Source organism: Chrysochloris asiatica, unplaced genomic scaffold (assembly GCF_000296735.1).
Source record: "Chrysochloris asiatica unplaced genomic scaffold, ChrAsi1.0 scaffold00178, whole genome shotgun sequence".
Classification (NCBI taxonomy): domain Eukaryota; kingdom Metazoa; phylum Chordata; class Mammalia; order Afrosoricida; family Chrysochloridae; genus Chrysochloris; species Chrysochloris asiatica.
In genome coordinates, this window is record NW_006408696.1 from 1583870 (window position 1) to 1602701 (window position 18832).

General features: G+C 38.3%; 1 protein-coding gene across 1 annotated transcript in view; it reads left to right on the plus strand.

The window, feature by feature from the left end:
• LOC102812968 (uncharacterized protein C16orf52 homolog B-like) overlaps positions 1-18501 on the plus strand; it is a gene marked incomplete at its 5' end in the record, with an annotated part of 84916 nt that extends 66415 nt beyond the window's left edge. Inside the window, 2 exons of the mRNA XM_006871992.1 lie at positions 8458-8670; positions 18317-18501. Of these exons, the coding sequence (XP_006872054.1) occupies positions 8458-8670; positions 18317-18501 (398 nt within the window). The remainder of the gene's footprint in view (positions 1-8457; positions 8671-18316) is intronic.
• Between the last annotated feature and the right edge of the window lie 331 nt (positions 18502-18832).

An 18832-nucleotide genomic window follows, 5' to 3' on the forward strand; every position in this document is an offset into this window, starting at 1 on the left:
AGAACAGTGCAATGTCGCAAAATCTTGCTTGCACAATGTGTAGGACCTTTCCTGGGAGTGTGTACTCTTGTAAGTCTCCACTCTGATCACCAGTGCAGAGATGAGTCAATAGAGCAAAAGAGAAGACATGAGAAAGTAGAAAAAAAGACATTCGCACCTCTTTTTCTGCAGATCACTGGCTGGTTTCTGCACTGGGAGCACTCTCCCGTCCCTTTCTCCATCCACTCCCATTCACAATGACTGTGGTGCAGCCCGCTGACTCCCCTGGATCAGAAGCCACCTCCTTTCTTGCTTCTGTTGCAAATCTTATTCCTGGTAAGCACTCAAAACCTACTTATTTATCTGTTTATCTGAAGTTCAGAGTTCTGGAACATCCACTGAGCATGTTTCTCCCTAGTTTTGTGCTTTCACTGACAGGTGTCTGCATGGCCTTTCTGCCTAGTTCGCCATCCAGCGCCAACTCCACCTTCTTGAGCTCTCTTGTCTTAAAAATCATTGCCACTAGTCATGCTCTTGGTGAATAAATTCAGAATTTAAAGTTTTTAAGCTGCCAGTACACTTTCATTTTCAGTGTTTATGTTTTATATATAAGTTAAGAGCTGCTAGGGTATGCAAGAGTTAAAGTGCATAGCGGTAAATACTGTTAGCTGATGGTACATGAAGGGGATTGCAGTCATTGTAATAAAGTGAAGTATATGATTTGTTTAATGTAAACTTCTGTAAACCTTCACTAAATTCAAAATAAAAAGTTTTAAAAGGTGGTGGGGAAAAGGAAAAACCAAAATGAATGTCAGAAGATACTCAAACTTGCTTTTGAGCATAGAATAGCCACAGTAAATGGAAGAAATGATGTAGTAAAAGAGCTAAACAAGATTTAAGAGGGCAGCTTTCTGATGAATTGTGCAAAGGCCTGGAGCTAGCAAACCAAAAGGGAAGAACACTCTTGGCATTTCTCAAGCTGAAAGAACTGAAGAAAAATTTAACTTTCAATTTGGAATATTGAAGGATTATTTGGGGTATATAGTCAAGCATCAAGAAGATATACAGAATTGCTGTATAAAAAGAATTGGTCGACATTCAGCCATTTCAGGAGGTACTATATGATCAAGAACCAATGATACTAAAGAAAGAGATTCAAGCATTAGTGAAAAAGAAGGCTCTAGGAATTGATGGAATACAAAATAAAATGTTTCAACAAACTGATACAGTACTGAAGGCACTCACTAGTCTATGCCAAGAAATTTGAAGACAGCTATTTGGCCATTGGACTAGAGGAGATTCAGATTTGTGCCCATTCCATGGAAAATTGATCCAATGGGATGCAAAGATTCTAGAACAATCTCAATAATATCACATACAAGTAAGACTGTGCTTGAAGATCATTTTTAAATGTTTGCAGCAGTTCCTCAACAAGGAACTGCCAGAAATTCAAACCAGGTATAGACGAGAATGTGAAATGAGCAATTTCATTAATGATGTTAGATGGGTCTTGGCTGAAAGCAGAAAATACTAGAAAGTTTACCTGTCTTTCATTGGCTTGCAAAAGCATTGAACTATGTGGTTCATAACAAATTATAGATAGCACTGTGAAGAATAGGAATTCCAGAACACTTCATTGTGTTTATGTCTTTTGAACAGACAGTGGGACAGTGGGTGGATTAACAGCAGGAAAGGTGCGCGTCAGCGTTGTGTTCTTTCACCATAGTCATTCAGCGTGCAGGCTGAGCAATAATACTAGAAGCTGGACTCTAGGAAGAAGAACATGGTATGAGAATTAGAAGAAAGCTCATTCATAACCTGTAATATGCATGCAATGCAACCTTGCTTGCTGAAAGTGAAGAAAATTTGAAGCCCTTACTGATGAAGATCAAAGACTACAGCCTTCCATATGGATTACATTTCAACATAAGATTAAAATTCTCATAACTAACCTAGTTAGCAATATCATGATAAACAGAGAAAAATATTAAAGTTGTCAAGAATTTTATTTTACTTGGATGCACAGTCAACACCAATGGAAGCAGCAGTCAAGAAATCAAACAACATATTGCATTGGGCAGCTATACTGCAAAAGGTTTCTTTAAAGTGATGAAAAGCAATGATGTCACTTTGAAGACTAAGGGGTACCTGGTATTTTCTTTCATCTCATGTGCACACAAACACTGAACAATGAATGAGGAAGACTGAAGAAGCCTTGATGTCTTTGAATTATGGTGTTGGTGAAGAATATTGAATATACCATGGACTATCAGAAGAATGAATAAGTACAAACAGAAGCAAGGATGTTGAGACTTGTCTCATGTACTTTGTACATGTTTTTGGGAGAGAATAGTCCTTGGAGAGTGACAACATGCTTGGTAAAGTAGAAGGTCAGTAAAAAAGAGGCTCTAAAATGCGATAAATGGACACAGTGGCTACAACAAAGGGCTTACACAACAGCGATTGCAAGGGTGGAAGACCAGGCAGTATTTTGTTCTGTTGTACATGGGGTCGCTGTGATCCATAACCAACTCAAAGGCACCCAGCAGCAGGGTGTTACTTGCACAGGGATATGTGCATCTCTGCATACATTGGGGTCCTCTCCCTTCCCAGTCCGCCCTGTCCTCACCTGATCCTCAATATCTTCTGCCAACCTGACACTAAGACATGAAGCACACGATTTCAGTTAAGTTGGAGTACTGTCCCTTGTTTGTAAACAAATGCTCTTGGGAGGGAAAGTATGTTAACGCTTTATCAATCATTAAGATGTTGGTGGTTAATTACATTTAATCTGTGTTACCAACGGGACAACTTGTCAAGAACATGTATTTTAGACCCCAGAGAGAAAATCCAGCAAGAGATCTAGATCACAGTTTCTATAGCTGAAAAGGGAGAGCATGCTTTGATAAAGGGATTTGAGTTTAAGTTCGTTTCGGTTTTGGATTATGGTTTGTTACATTTGGGTGCATAAACATTATGAGCAGGAGAGAATAGAAATGGAAGGTGGGAGAAGGCAATTTGCCTTGTAACTTCACCTTTTTATCAGGTCTGAATCCTATATGGGATAGCCCTCTCTATGTCCATTGTTGGCAAGCACTTGACACGCATGAATGGTTCTGACAGACTGTCTCTGCTTCACAACCCTGTATTACTGTGTCCATGTAATGATGCCTTGCTTTATAACCATCCTCACTGCCACAGGAGACATTCTCAGACTGGGTGTGTCAAATCAGTTATTATCTCTGGAGCTGTAGCTCACGAGTGTCAAAAGCCTCCTTAGTTAAGCTATCACCCACTTAATGGGATAAGACTCATTATGATGCTTCCTTTGTGAATCATGATACACAGGTGAGATATTGAGAGGAATGTGGTATGCTGTAGCTCCTAGCTTGGTTTTCTTTTTGCTATTGTGTGCAAGTTTCCTATTTGTCTGGATTTGTTACCTAGGAAACAGATGCAGAGTAAAGATGGATTGGCTTTTTGATGGAATGAAATTATAGGCCCCTTCAAGAGGCAAAAAACCTGTTGGATAAAATAAAAATTAGTGAATGGCTGAGCTTGTGTTTAATTAGTGTGCCCTGGGAAAACCACACTGAGTAAGACAAGACAGTTCTATAGGAGAACTTAATTAATGCAGTGTGATTTACATATGACACGTTTTTAATTCATTTAAACTTACCAAATGCTTATTAATTCCTGCTTTGTATCCCCTGCTGCCATTCTATGGAATTTTCAATGGTGTAGACAGTGCAGTTCCCTCCTGAAAAGCTCATGTTCTCTTTGGGGTAAAAAGAAGCTACCTTTAAAGCAAATGCAGAAGCCCTAGGACCATCAAGGGAGACGAGCACGAGCAGAACGTGGGACTGTATCCAGAGAAGCAGCGACACCAGAGGATGAGGACATGGAGAAATAGAGCAACTAAGGACTTTAGACTCATGGAAAGTGAAAAGCTGTGTGCTGGCAGCCAGGAGGCAGGCTTGCAGAATGTGCTCTTTGGTCGTTTAAATGATTATATATTCCTGAGTGTTTTTGTGTATATCCAAAAAAACCAGAGCGAATAGAAACAAATACTGTTGAGATTGTAATCATTGCAATGAAACAATGGGTGTAGAACCAGTGTTCTCCCATGTAAACTATCACTCAATTCACAATAAAAACTTAAAACAGAAAATGCAGTATTGTGTGATACAGACTAGATTTGTTAAAAGAATGTAGAGGAGTTAAAGATCTTGGCTAGTCATTGTGATTGATGGATTTTAATCTACAGACAGGAGATAATTCTTTGAAGTAAAAGATGAAATTGAAATATACGCTGGTGAAAGTTTAGGTGTTAACAGTACCTGAATTGACAAGATTTAATAGTAGCAGCAAAATTGCCCTTGCCAATCCCCCAGGTAGCTTATGGAAAAGCACAAAGGTGCTTTTAAAAGTTTATAGAAAAATTAAAATAAAAAGATAATGAACTTTTCCACAAAATTTTAAAGTCCTCTTACATTTTTAAGAGGGCTTTAAAAATCTTGTTAAGCTGGATTCTTACTCAAGAAAATGAATTTTAACAATAATATTGTCAGGCCCCTGTTAGTACCAGCACTAGTATAGCTTATTTTACTTAAGGAAAGTAGACTTTCACTGAAAATACCCTGGGAGCTAGTTTTCGTTGTAGGATCTCTTGACTGCTACAATGTTGAACACATGAGAGACACAAAATAAAATATAGTGAATTGATTTTCTCATATAAAGTGCCCCTTCAGGTCACCAATTTGCATTCGCTTTTCTTTTCTTCCAGAATATAACTGCTGAATGATAAAGAGATCTTGTAACTACAACAGCACATCTCACCTAAAGTTGTCAGGTCATTTCCAATTGGTTTGTGAGAGATACGGCTATAATTTTTTTTTTTTTTTTTTGGTTTGTGAGAGATACGGCTATAATTTTTTTTTTTTTTTTTAACTTGTTCTGTTTGTCTTCATTTGGTATGGTGTTGTGCCAGTTAGGAGAGGAGGAGGAAGAACCCTACTCAGTCTACAGTCACACAAGCTTTAGTTAAATTGGATCCCTAGTACTTTGTCATGTCCACAAACAGAATAAGAGAGACAACATAAGGAGACTGAGAAATATTTTGAAGGAGAGATGTTTTCGTTATGAATCACCAAATCTACAATTTTAAATATATGCCAGCCAAAAAAATTACCAAATGAAATCTGTATCTACCAGTTATTTAGAAAATTAACAATGAAACTTTCATTGTATGTTAAGTTGTGTGGGGGGCGGCGGGGGATGCTGCTATGATCAGAATCCACAGTGTTACATGTTGTCAGAGGGTCTTTCATTGTTGTCTTTTCTTATAGCAATTACAGCATTTACAAATGAACAGTGACTGCATAGAGGGTAATTTTTGTTAGAAATCTTTTGCTGAATTGTCAGCAGCAGTTTCCTGTTGAGTTCTTGGGCACTGCTGTGAATGCCTTCTTTATTTCCAAAATTACAATGGAATGCTTTCTTATAATAAGATGTATACATGTGGGTTTTTTTCCAGGAAACTTTTCGTATTTCATTTTAAGGACAATCATGTAATTTTCTGGTACCTGTTCACCTCCGTCCATTCCTTTTTACTGGGAGCAATTACCACAAATTGACAAAGATTAGCAATAGAACATCCAAAATGTTGAGCTGTTCTCTTTGGCTGTGTGTGTGTGCGCGTGCATGTGTGTGTATGTATGTGTATGTCGTGGGGGGGTGTGGTGGGGATGTGTGTGAGGAGTAGGGGTAGCTTTGAAAGTTCACCCACTCTATCCAGGTCTGCTTGTGACAGCCACATAATCACCATGCTGTTTGTGCCTCTGCAAAGACTACCATATGGGCCTAATTATTAGATTGTTTGAGAGAAGAAAGTACAACTTGTTTATCTATTAGCCTTTCCCACTGTACTTAAAGGTAGAGTTAGCATTGAAGGAGAGAAAACTCAGCTACAACTCAGATTTGAGACCATACCACTTTGTCCTTCCATTTTTCTTCAACTCATTGGTTTATTTCTAAAAATGTATCAGAGGCAAAACACAAGTTATTGGAAAGCACCTTCCCTCCAACTGTCTGCCGCCCCCTTGTACATACATGTGCACATATCCAGCTATGGGCTCTCTTCTCCCACCAAGGCAATTTCCCACAGCCCCTCTAGGAGCTTTACTGACTCTTCTCAAAGAAGGCAGCTAGCTGTCCATGCAAGTGTTAATGGCTTAGAGGTTAATGCCTTTCCTTTCAAAATGTATGTTCACATTGAGAAAATAGCAAGACAAAAAGATGCAGAAATCTGTTGTGCTTTAAACTGGATACAGAAATTTCTTTTCTTGGAGTTTCGGTCATTATTTTGCCATTTACTGGAAAAAATAAGTTTTTATTCAGACCAAAACTGGAAACCAAACCCATTTATGTCCAGTCAGTTCTGACTCAAAGCGGCCGTATAGACCAGAACAGACTGGCCCTTAGGGTTTCTGGGACATGGATGGATAGGTTTGGTTTCCAGTTTGGGTCTGAATAAAAGCTTATTTTTTTCCAGAAAATGGGAAAACTATGACCAAAACTCTAAGAAAAGAAATTTACAGGAGTCCTGATCGATTTGATCTGCAAGGTCGAAGGTTCAAACGCACCAGCTGCTCCTTGGAAAACCCTATACAGCATTGCTGTGAGTTGGAACCGACTCAACAGCACTTAACAACAACAGACAACAACAAAAATCTTTACAGAATCAAACTGCAATATCTTTCTACCTCAGAGCGGAGCGGCTGGTAGGTTTAAACCACTAATTTTTCCGGTTAGCAGCCAAATGCTTTAGCCACTGCACCATTTTGATCGGTCTTATTAATGAAAAAGAGGAAAAAAATAACTACTTTTTACCTTCCTAATCAGAGTTTCTATAAATTATTTCACTCTCAGTTTGATAGAGGGTGCCCTTGGTTCTAACATGGGAACATGCTTATGGAAATTACCACTTGATGTTTTTTAAAACTCTCTTTCATTTTAGTTAAATGAGGGTACATTTTAAGAATAACCATTAGTGCCTTTGTGGTTTTCTGCTGAACATGCCAGTAATGGTTTAGCAATATGCACTTGTAGGAACTGCCGAATTTACCAGTTGTGGAGAGGGGAGACCCTCTAATTTTTCCAACTTTTTTTTTTTTTAATTTAATGGAAAAATACTTAAAATATTATTAAATCTTTTAACTTTATTAAAGTATATTGCTTCTATATTTAATTCATTATATAATTTCATTTACGTCTTATAATTAGACCTACTTCAAGTTTGTTGTTCAGTTGTGATTTTCCTGGAAAAATGTTTTTCTTCATGGCCAAAATAACAATGAATGGTGGATTTGGGAATAGAAAGTTCAAACTTCCAGTAGTATGTGAGCTCGGTGAGGACAGGCACTTCATCTGTCTTGTTCCCTGGGAGTCTAGAATATGGCTCCACACACAAGCCCTCAATAGAGGATTTGTTTAATGAAAGACTAAGTGAACTGCCTTTTCCTGGAGCCTAGTGAGGTGTGTTTTTTAATCATTTATTTTTGTTATGGATGTTGAGAATAAACACAGCAATTCAACAATGTATACATGTACAGTGCAGTGACGTCAGTTATTGTTTACGTTGTACAATGATTCTCACCCACCTTTTCTGAATTGTTCCCCTGTATTAGCATACACTCACTGCCCACTAAGTTTCCTATCTAATCCTTCAGGTGGTGGTGCTTGCTAAGTGTCTTATGGTTGGTTCTGACTCATGGCGACCCTGTATAGGGTTTTGGAGGCTGCACATCATTTCAGGAGCCAAAAGCCTCATCATTCCCCCATGGAGTGGCTGGTGGACTTCAACCGCTGACCTTGTGGTTCATAGTCCAGTGCTTAGCATATGGAGTCACTGTGCTCCTCCTAAATCTTTCAGGTTGCTTTTGTTAATTTGATCCTATACACATAGATCTGAATAACATATAATGTTCTAGGCAGATAGTCTTCACTAGGTAAGCTAATTTGGTTTTAAGATGACTTTGGGGGATATTTTGGTTTAAGGTTTAAAGATTATCCCAGGATAATAGTTTTGGAGGTTTATCCAGCTTCAATGGCTTTAGAAAGTCTGGATTCCATTAGAATTTTAAATTGTGTATTGCATTTCCCCCCATTTGATCAAGATTCTCCTATAGAATCTTGCTCAAAATGTTCAATAATGGTAGCCAGGCATCATCCAGTCCTTCCGGCTTCATGTCCAAGGAGGCAGTTGTTCTTGGAGGCGGAGGTTTTTGTTGTTGTTTTTAAGAGTTCCCTTTGTATGCTAAGTGAATTTTTACTACATTGTGAACTACATCAGAGTGCTGAAAATAGGACTCAGGGCTTGAAAGAGAGCTAGGATTAAAGGACTACAGAGGTGGTGGAGGGAATAGTCCCTGGGTATACTAAACTTACTAAAGTATTCCCAACTTTACACCTTCCCAGGAGCTCTCACTGTGGGCCTTGTGCGACAATGTCAGACCATCCATGGGCGAGACCGGACGTGCATCCCGCCCCGGCTTCCCCCAGAGTGGGTCACCACGCTGTTTTTTATCATCATGGGGATCATTTCATTGACTGTCACATGTGGTTTGCTGGTGGCTTCCCACTGGCGAAGAGAAGCTACAAAATATGCTCGATGGATAGCATTCACTGGAAGTAAGTAACCTGTGCTTACCAAATTTGTCTAGAAGGCACACACTCTGGTCTTTTTATGAAGAAAATCAAGAGCCATGATCAGGACTCCATAATCATCAAAGAGTGCAAGTTGTGTTTACCTTGTGATAGCCTCTACACTGTCTAGCCAGTTCTTCGAACTCTCTTTATGAGACCCGGACATCCAAACCTAACCACTTTGTATGGAATATTTGTTTATTGAATTTTACTTCATTGGGAACGGTATCAGAATGAATTTTATTTTATGTTGAACTTTATATTTGCTCACATTGTGACATAAGGGTTCCAAGTTTGTGACTCGGAGCTACCACTGGCTTGGGTCTTCTTTTCTTGTAGGTATTGGGTGTGTTCCGTCAGATAAAGATTAATCTAGGAGACAAGATACCAAAAACATAACTAAATGAAGGTGGTGATTTGTTTTTTAATATCATTGATTTTGAGTTTCTGCTCTGAGCTGTTAATGTGACTGTGGTAAATCAGTACATTTGATTATTTTATCATTGTTTACCAGTATTTCTTACTCCGTTATGTTATGCCCAAAGGTGTGATATATTTATTTATATATAATATTTATATATTATGCATGCTTTTGTACTTTGCAAAATTGCCTTAATTTCAAATCACATCACATGCTTTCTCAGATTAACCAAAAAGAGACAAAATACACAAGAAAAGATATTTTCTGTAATTTTGCTTTCTTGCTTCTTTTCCTTTAAAGCAATTTTGCCTCCTAGAGGACATTTGCAATGTCAGAGACCTTTGAGATTATCATACAAAGCATAGGATAGCCCTCCACAACAAAGTAGTGTCTGGCCCATTAGTGCCACTGTTGAGAAGCCCTAGTCCAGAGAAACAGAATAGAAGGAAGGATGCAAAACCCAAAGGCATTTAGTGCATGCACGCAGTACCTTAGGGAATCTCAGGTCTGCATATGGTTTTGCAAAGTGAATATTATTACAAAGCTTGCTTTCACTTGATATCTTCATTTAGAACTAGTGTCATTATTAATGTTCCAGTTTAGTTTATCCTTAAGGGCCCTTGGGTCTCTGCTTCTCTGTATCTCTATGACTCTTTCTCGTTAATGTATGTTTCCAGCTCAGTTTTTATATTTTTGTGACTATCTCCCTCTTAAGTTTAAAATTTAGAGGAAAACATCTGTGTTCTTGTTAAGCAAAATGAAAAAAGTTCGTGATACATCCTTTGTCAAATAAACCTCCAGATAGTTCTTGTATAGAGAGTAGAGTTTAGAGGCAATTGTAGAGAGAATGCTGTTAAATTAGGATCTTTACAAGGAATTTGAAGAGTATTTTATTTTTTTACTCACAACATGAGGTTAAGTCAAAAAAATATTGCTACAAAATCTTAGAAACCTTTGTTAAACAAAAAAAAAAAGACACCACAAAATATGAAGCTGTTGTTTCTCAGCACATCCTCTGTTAAGGCAAGCACACCTCTGAAGGCAATATTCCCATTTCTCTAACTCATTCCCTGCATGGTGGCTCTCTAGGATAGGTACTGGACTACTAACCACAAGGTCTGCACTTTGAGCCCATCAGCCACAACTCAGGAGAAAGATGAGACTTTCTGCTCCGGGTAAGATGTACAGCCTCAGAAACCCTATTCAAGGTCACTGTGAGTGGGAACCAACTTGATGACACCTAACAACAGCAACCCTACCCTGAAGCCGTTTTGGCATCACCTGGGGACTCATCCTGTTCCACTGGAATGTTCTTTTGTATTTGGGGACTAAAAAGAAGTCTGAGGAGTGGCTGGTGAACTTGAACCACTACCGACCTTGAGGTTCAAACTGACCTTGCCCATCCAACGCATCAACCTGCAGCACCACACCAGGGCTCATAAATAAATGTGATAAGGGACTCATCCTATTCTTTTAAATTTTCTTTTGTATTTGGGGGACAATGAGAAGTCTGAAGGACAAGATCACAGCCGTGGAATGGGTGGGGTAAGGTTTGGCAAGTAAATTCTCCTAGGACAGCCCTGCTACCCTTGAAGACTGAGTAAGTCCATTGTCATGATGGAAAAACTTCCTTTGCACAACTTTTCCTGGCCTTTTTCTTACCAAGGCAGTTTTCAAATTCTTACAACTTCTTCCTGATAAGCCCCCATGATTATCCTGTGTCCTCTGAGAAAATTTTATCAAGGTGACCCTTTTGGACTCCCATAGAAATAGTCACCCTAACCTTCTAAACTGACCTCTATGCCTTGAATTTAAGTGGTCCAACAGATCTTCTAAGAAAGCACTATTTTCATTGTTTTTTTTTTTTTTAAGGTACCCTAAAAAGTGTGTTATTGTTATTATTAGATGGCCTCAAGTTGGTTCTGACTCATAGTGACCCCATAAAACAGAATAAAGCCCCACTGCCCAGTCCTGTGCCATCCTCACAGTTGTTGTGTTTGAACCCATTGTAACACCTCATTGAGGGTCTGCCTCTATTTCATTGACCCTCTACTTTACCAAGCATAATGTTCTTCTCCAGGGACCAGTCCCACTGATTAGATGTCCACAGTACAGGAGACAAAATTTCATTAGCCTTGCTTCCAAGGAGCATTCTGGGTGTACTTCTTCCAAGACAGATTTGTTCGTTTTTCTAGCAATCCATGGTTTATTCAGTATTCTTCACGAGCACCATATTTCAAAAGCATTAATTCTCCTTCAGATTTCTGTATTCATTGCCCAGTTTTTGCATGCATTTTAGGTGATTGAAAATACCATGACTTGGGTCAAGCACATCTTACTCTTTAAAGTAACACACTTTAAGGAGGTCTTTTGTAGCAGATTGGCCCAGTGCAGTGTTATTTGATTCTTGATTGCTGCTTCGATGGTTGTCAACTTGGAAATGAAACACTTGGCAACTTGACATCATTCCTCCATTTATAATAATTTCCAGTTTTGAAGACTTTTGTTTTCTTTATGTTGAGGTGTAATCCATATTAAAGGCTATAGTTTTGATCTTCATCAGTAAGTGCTTAAAGCCCTCTTGACTTTCAGCAAGGTTTTGTCATCTGCATATCACTGGTTGTTAATGAGTCTTTCTTAGTGAATCTTCCTCCAATCCTGATGCTACATTCTTCCTTATATAATCCAGCTTCTAGATTATTTGCTCAGCATGCAGATAGAATAAGTATGGTTAAATGAAACAACCTTGGTGCACATCTTTCCTGGTTTTAAACCATGAAGTACCCCCCGTTCTTTTCTAACGCCTGCTTCTTGGTCTGTGGACAGGTTCTGAATGAACACAGGTGTTCTGAAATTCCCGTTCTTCACAATGTTAGCCATTTGTTATGAGCCACACAATCAAATGTCTTTGCATAGTCAGTGAAGCACAGGAATTCTGTGCTTCCAAGATCCATATATGATATCCCTCATTCCACACAGTCTTCTGAATCTAACTTAAGATTCTGGCAGTTCCCTACTGTTGCAACTGTTTTTTAAACTATCCTCAGCAAAATTTGACTTGAATGTGATATTAATGATAACTATTTAACAGTATCCACATTCTCTTAGATCATCTTTCTTTCGAACAAATAATGGATCTCTTCTAGTCGGTTTGTCAGATAACTGCCTTCAAAGTTCCTTAGTGTACCTGGTGAGCACCTCCAGCACTGCATCCATCTGTTGAAGCATCTCAATTGGTATGCTATCAATTTCTAGAGACTTGTTTTTTCCAGTGCCTTTCAGTGTAGCTTCTGCCTTCTTTACCTTCAGTTCTTGGTCATAGCTACATCCTGAAGTGGTTGAACATCAACCCATTCTTTTTGGGACAGTGACTGTATATTCAATTTCTTCCATCTTCTTGTGATGAATCCTGAGTTTTTCAATATTTTGTCCATACAATCCTAAAGTATTGCAATGTGAGTTTTGAATTTTCTCTTCAGTTTTTATTCAGATTGAGAAATGCTAAGTTTGTTCTTCCCTTTTGGTTTTCTATCTCCAAGTTTTTGTACATTTCATTATAATACTTTTCTTTGCCTTCTCAAGCCATCCTTTGAAATCTTCTGTTCAGCATTTTCACTTCGTCATTTGTTCCTTTCACTTTAGTGATTCTATCTTCAGGAGAGTGTCTTCTCATAGCCATTTTCTTCTTTTCTTTCCTTCCTGTCTTTTTAATAGCCTTGGTTTCTTCTTGTATGCTGTCATTCTACAACTCAGCTGGTTTGCAGTCATTAGTGTTCAAAGCATCAAATTCATTCTTGAGATTATCTTTAAATTCAGGTAGGATATACTTGAGGTCATATTTTGGCTCTTGTGGACTTGTTTTCCTTTTCTTCAACTTAATTTATATATGAGCACTCAGTGGGTCTGTTCCACATTCGGCCCCTGGCCTTCTTCTGCCTGATGGTATTTACTCCATTGTCTCTTTCCAAAGATGTAATGGATTCCAAAGATTCCTGTATGTTCCATCCAGTGAGGTCCACATAAAGTCACTGTTTATGTTGTTGAAAAAGATAATCTGCCTTGCATAAGTCATTGATCGTACAAAAGCCTTATCGTGTGAGCTCCAGCATTGTTTCTGTCTCCAAGGACATAGTCTCCAACTGCTGGTCCTTTTACTTTGTTTCCAACTTTTGCATTCCAGTTACCAGTATTTATCAATTCAACTTGATTAAATGTTTGTTCAATGTCAGATGACAAAGTTGATAAAAATCTTCCATTTCTTCATCATTGGTGTTAGTGGTTGATAAGTTCATTTAAATAATAGATTAACTGGTCTTCCATGGATAGACATATGGATGCTATTCTATCACTGACAAAAATGTTCTTTTTGATAATGAATGAATGTGTCACCGCAGGCATAGAAGACCTGTATGATCCCTGATTCAAAATGACTAGTAACAGTCCATTTTAGCTCACTAATGCCTGGGATATTGATTTTTATGGTCCATTTCATTCTGTTTCTCCTAGTTTCATACTTTATACATTCCACATTCTGATTATTAATGGATGTTTGTAACTATTTCTTCTCATTTTGAGTCGTGCCTCATCAGCAAATGAAAGTCCTGTAAGCTTTGCTCCATCTACATCATTAAGGTCAGCTTCTCCCCATTCATATTTTGAGTGCCTTCAAACCTAAGGGGCTCATCTTCTAGCACTATATGAATGTTCCGGTGTTAGTGAGTGTTATTAGGTTTTCAGTGGCTAATTTTTCTGAGGTAGACTGCCTCTTCCTTCTTCTGTATCTGTCTTAGTCTGGAAGCTCAGCTGAAGCCTGTCCACCATGGGTTACTCTGCTTGTATATGAAATACTAGTGGCCTTGCTCCTAGCATCACTGTACGACATACTGCCAGATGTGTGGTGATGACAAGACTATTGTTATAGGCTGTGGAGTCGGTTCTGACTCATAGCAACCCTGCAGAGGGTTTCCAAGAAGCATCTGGTGAGTTTGAGCCACCAACCTTGCAGTCCAATGCTTATCCTACAGAGCCACACCACTGAGGGTGGGTACATGTCTGCAGCCATCCACTGATGACAGAATAATGTTTAAACATGTTTTGTTTGGAATAAACCTGTGCATGTAGGCAATGGAACCACAGTAGCAATACTTACTCTCATACAGTGTATTAAGGAGTGTAGTAAAGTCAGCGGAGGATTCAATTTCTGGATTTAGTTCAAATATGGGAATACATATAACAACAACAGCATGCTCTGAATACCCAGATTTTAGAATAGGATTTAGCAAAGCATTATGAGTCAAAGAAAGCATTAAAATTCCCACATGAACCATTGGTTATTGTGGCCCAGTCAAGGGAGGCGAGAACTAGAGTTGTCTTTTTTCCCCATTCACCTTCACATTCCCCTATTGTGGGGGTGTGATTACCTTAATGCATTGTGTTTCTCCTTTGTTTTATATTTATATATTTTATAAAATTTATGTATTTTATATTTTATTTTTTTAGATAGGTAATACATGTATATCCATAATTCAAAGATTTAAAAGTAAGTTTCACTTGTGGCCCTACACCCTCCCATCCAATAATAACCCTTTCCTTGAGGTGATCATTGTATATCAGTTTCTGAGATTCCCTACCAGAGGTGTTCTCTGATTAGAAACATCTCTGTACAATAAATGCGTGTGTGTGCTCTCTGCATCGATATCTCACTACTCTGTCCCTTGGTTTTTGTAACTTAGAAATGTATCATGGAGTTAAGTTCCTAGAAGCTGCATAGAGCTGCTGTATTCTCTTCACTTTCCTTTGAATGCATTGTTGTTACCATTGTGGTTGCCTGGGGTGACAGTCCTTTTAGGCATTTTAAAATGTACTTCATTGTATATTCAAGGCGGCTTCAAAAGGTTTGTGGAAAAGCAAGATTAAATAGTAATGGAATTTTTCTGTGAACTTTTTGAAGCCTCATGTTTCTATTCCAACCAGCCCTGGTAGCGCCCCGGTTAAAGCACTCATATGCAGCTCTGTGGGAGAGAGAGGAGGCAGTCTACTTTTGTAAAGATTGACAGCCTTAGAAACCCTAGGGGGCAGGTCTAGTCTGTTTCAGAGGATTGCTCAGAGTCAGAATGGACTCCACAGCAATGAGTTTAGTTTTTAAAATCTATCCCAGTGAGACTGTAGTTTTCTCATGCAGGTGATGCTCACATTTTCTAGTGAATGTGTACAGTGGGAACGATCTCACACATGATGGGGCTGCCCCTAGGTACAGGGAAACAAAGATGTGTCTTCTTTAAGGCTGCCCCTTGTCCTTTTTCTGCCGCCCTTATTTACATCCTCATCTGCCAGTGTGCCTGATTTCTTACTCTTAGCAATAAATCTGAGTTATTGTTTTTACAAATTTACAAAGGAATGAAGTTATGTCTTTACAAATTTATTTAGGGCCCAGGGTTTAATAGTCAAAGGATGATAGTGTTATGCACATTTTAAGATCTAAAGTAACTTCACATTTTGCTATTGCTTAAAAGAAAAACTCATTCACCTACATTAAATCTTCTCACTAGAAAGTACAGACAACCTAATTTTTTGGATTAAAAACCAAGACTAGATTAAAAGTTCACTGCTTCTTTAAGATATGATATAAGCTTTTCCTAACCAAATTGGAAAATAATATTTAACTCTTGTTAAATGGTAAATTGTACTTTAAATATAGTCAATAAATGATTATTCCATTATAAAGTGTAGATTTTTATTTTACAGTAAAAATAGGAATAACGTTGATACATCAGTTGATAGAATGAGCGACTTTAATATCTGCTTATCTCCCAAGCACTTTTCTTTGAAATTATTTTATTGTCCCTTGAGATTAGATTAGTCGAATGAGAAAAAAGAAGAAACAAAACTGTTTTAAAACAATAACTTTGTGCCGTTTCTTTTATTGATTATAGCTGCTTAGATTATGGTTTCTTTTTATTTATCAAACCATATTAAGCATAAGAAGCACTAGAAGTTGGTGATAGAGAACACTGATGAGTGAGTATTGGCATCTCTGGTACTTACTGGTGACCACACAGCCAAACAAGGAGCTCTGGTAGCGTAGTGGTTGTGAGTCACGGTCAGCATTCAAAATACCAACCGTTCCTCAGGGGAAAGATGAGGCTTTCTGCTCCCATAAAGACGTACAGACTTGGGAACCCTCTTCTGTAGGGTCGCTAGGAGTCAGACCTGATTCCATGGCACACCTTTCCCACCACCACACAGCAAAAAGACCAAACGTTCTAAAACCTGAAATCTTCATTTGTCCTATCGTAGGTATCAGAATGAATCCAAGTTTACATATGAAGTAGTGTTTTCTGTGCTGTCTGTCCAGAATAAAACAGAGTCTGTACCTGTGTACTATACAATAGTCTACCCAAAGGTACAAAGCAAACAAGAGTATCAGTCTTCTTCTTAAGATACTGTCTCATTTTTAAAACTATGTTACTTTTAATATATTACTATACTTTTCCTTCTAGAAAAGGATTTCTAATGGACTTTTTAAGGGCTCCCATATTAAGCTTCATGAGTTGGAACTGACTTGACAGTTAACAACAGCAAAGACCAATCAACAGTGACCCTATGGAGGGTTTCTGAGGAGCACCTGCTACCATGAAAGTCATTTCTAGCGTTGCGCTAGGATCCCTGATGATTGATTGTTGTTGTTAAATGCTGTTGAGTCGGTTCCAATTCATAGTGACCCCATATAGGGTTTCTGACCAGTCGCTAGGGAGTTGGGACTGCCAGTCTTCCAGTTCAGGCCAACCTTGTGATCTGGGGCTTTGCTGATATTCCTGGGGATAGGTTTAACTTACAAAGTTTCTCATTCAGGTAATAATAGGAAGTTTCCATATTTCATATCCAGTTCCTATAGTAATATATGTCTTTTACTGAAGAGATATTTCTGCCACCAAAGAGATATGAAGGTCTATGAACGTTTGACCAGTATGCTTTCAAAAGCATAAAATATTTTCTTGGAATGGCCAGTCTATCTCTAAGAATGAGGGGCACACACTGTCTCCATTGGACTACGGAATTATCTGTACCCAGACCTCGAGGTTTCTGATGATCTTTTTAACAAATAATATGTTACCATATATATAATGCACCAGACTGCAAAGCCATTTGAACTGCAAGGTCGGCAGTTCAAGTTCACCAACTGCTCCTCGGAAACCCTATACAGGGTCGCTATGGGTCGGAATCGACTTAACGGCACTCAACAACAACAAATATATATATATGTATATGTATATATATATAAACAAAATTCTAAAAAATTTCCCTGCCTTCCCCTACTTTAACTTCTATGTTTTTAGAAATCTGAGATTTAGTTTTTTGGAACCTTGTCCATAATAAAAGATCAGTACTCTGATAATTTGCTAACCTTCCCAGAGGTCTGAGACATTTTTCAGTAATTGACTTTAAATCCAAGTAAGAGAAATAGCACTTGTGTGTACCTTTTCTCCAGTTCCTGCTGCGAGGAGACCATTGGCAGTATAAAGACCATGGGATCCTAGTAGGAAACATTTATTCAGCGTGTATTATTGACCTGGCACCGTGCCAGGAACTTAATATTACTCTATTTATCTTTCTAGTATCTTCTCTATTTTAGGAAAGGACCCAGAGGCCTGCCCTAGAGCACATAGCTAGTGAGTAAGAGAGTGAGAACTCGGCCCTTATCTGACTCTAGCTAGCTTTCTTACGTGGTCAAGACTAATGTATGTGAGTGATCACTGAGACTATTTGGTCAAGCCATTTCTTAATGCTGATGTTTGCAATCGGTCTAACATTTTAGCTTTTCCTATACACTAAATTGTTAGGATTCTAAAAGTATAATATGACCTATAATATATGTTGCTAATAACAACAATTAACTACAGATAGGTCCTAGTATGACATTGTAGGATTAGCAGTAGACTGCTAACTGCAAGATCAGCAGTTCAGACCCACCAGTCTCTCCTCAGAAACTTGATCAGGGTTGCTATGAGTTGGAACCTACTGGAACTGGCTGGTACTTCACAGCAGCCAACATAATATATATAAATCTTTTGACAAGCAACCTATGTTTTAGCAGGTTGATCATGTTATCAGTCTACAACCTTTCATGTAAACTTCCTTTGTGCCAAATTTTCATTGTTTTCTTAATCACCAAGCCATGTTACTAATGTTGTGTTTTGGTTTGTTTTACAGTGATCCTTTTCTGTATGGCTGCCCTAATATTTCCAATAGGATTTTACATCAATGAAGTCGGAGGTCAACCTTATAAATTACCCAACAACACAGTGGTTGGGTCATCATATGTACTTTTTGTCTTATCAATTTTCTTTACAATAGTACGACTTCTATTTGCTGGCAAAGTTTGTTTACCAGGCTGATGAATGTCTAAATTGCTTGACTTTCTTTATTTTATTTTATTCTTTTTGTTTTGGAGGTTGGGGTGAACAAATGTAAGGCATCTGAGCAATCCTCTCATAGGAAGATGCTTAGATGAAACTGATTTTGAATGAAAAAATGCTTTGATTTGTTCTCACTATGCACTTTGGATTAAAAAATAATAGTAATGAGAGCCTTTTCCACAACCAAATACAGACAACAGTGACTAAATCTCCTGAGCATCTTCAGGCAGTGAGGTCTGCACTGTGATAGCAACCTAGTGAAGGAGAATGCTTTATACTGAAAAGCATGTGGCCCTTTGTGATTCTATTG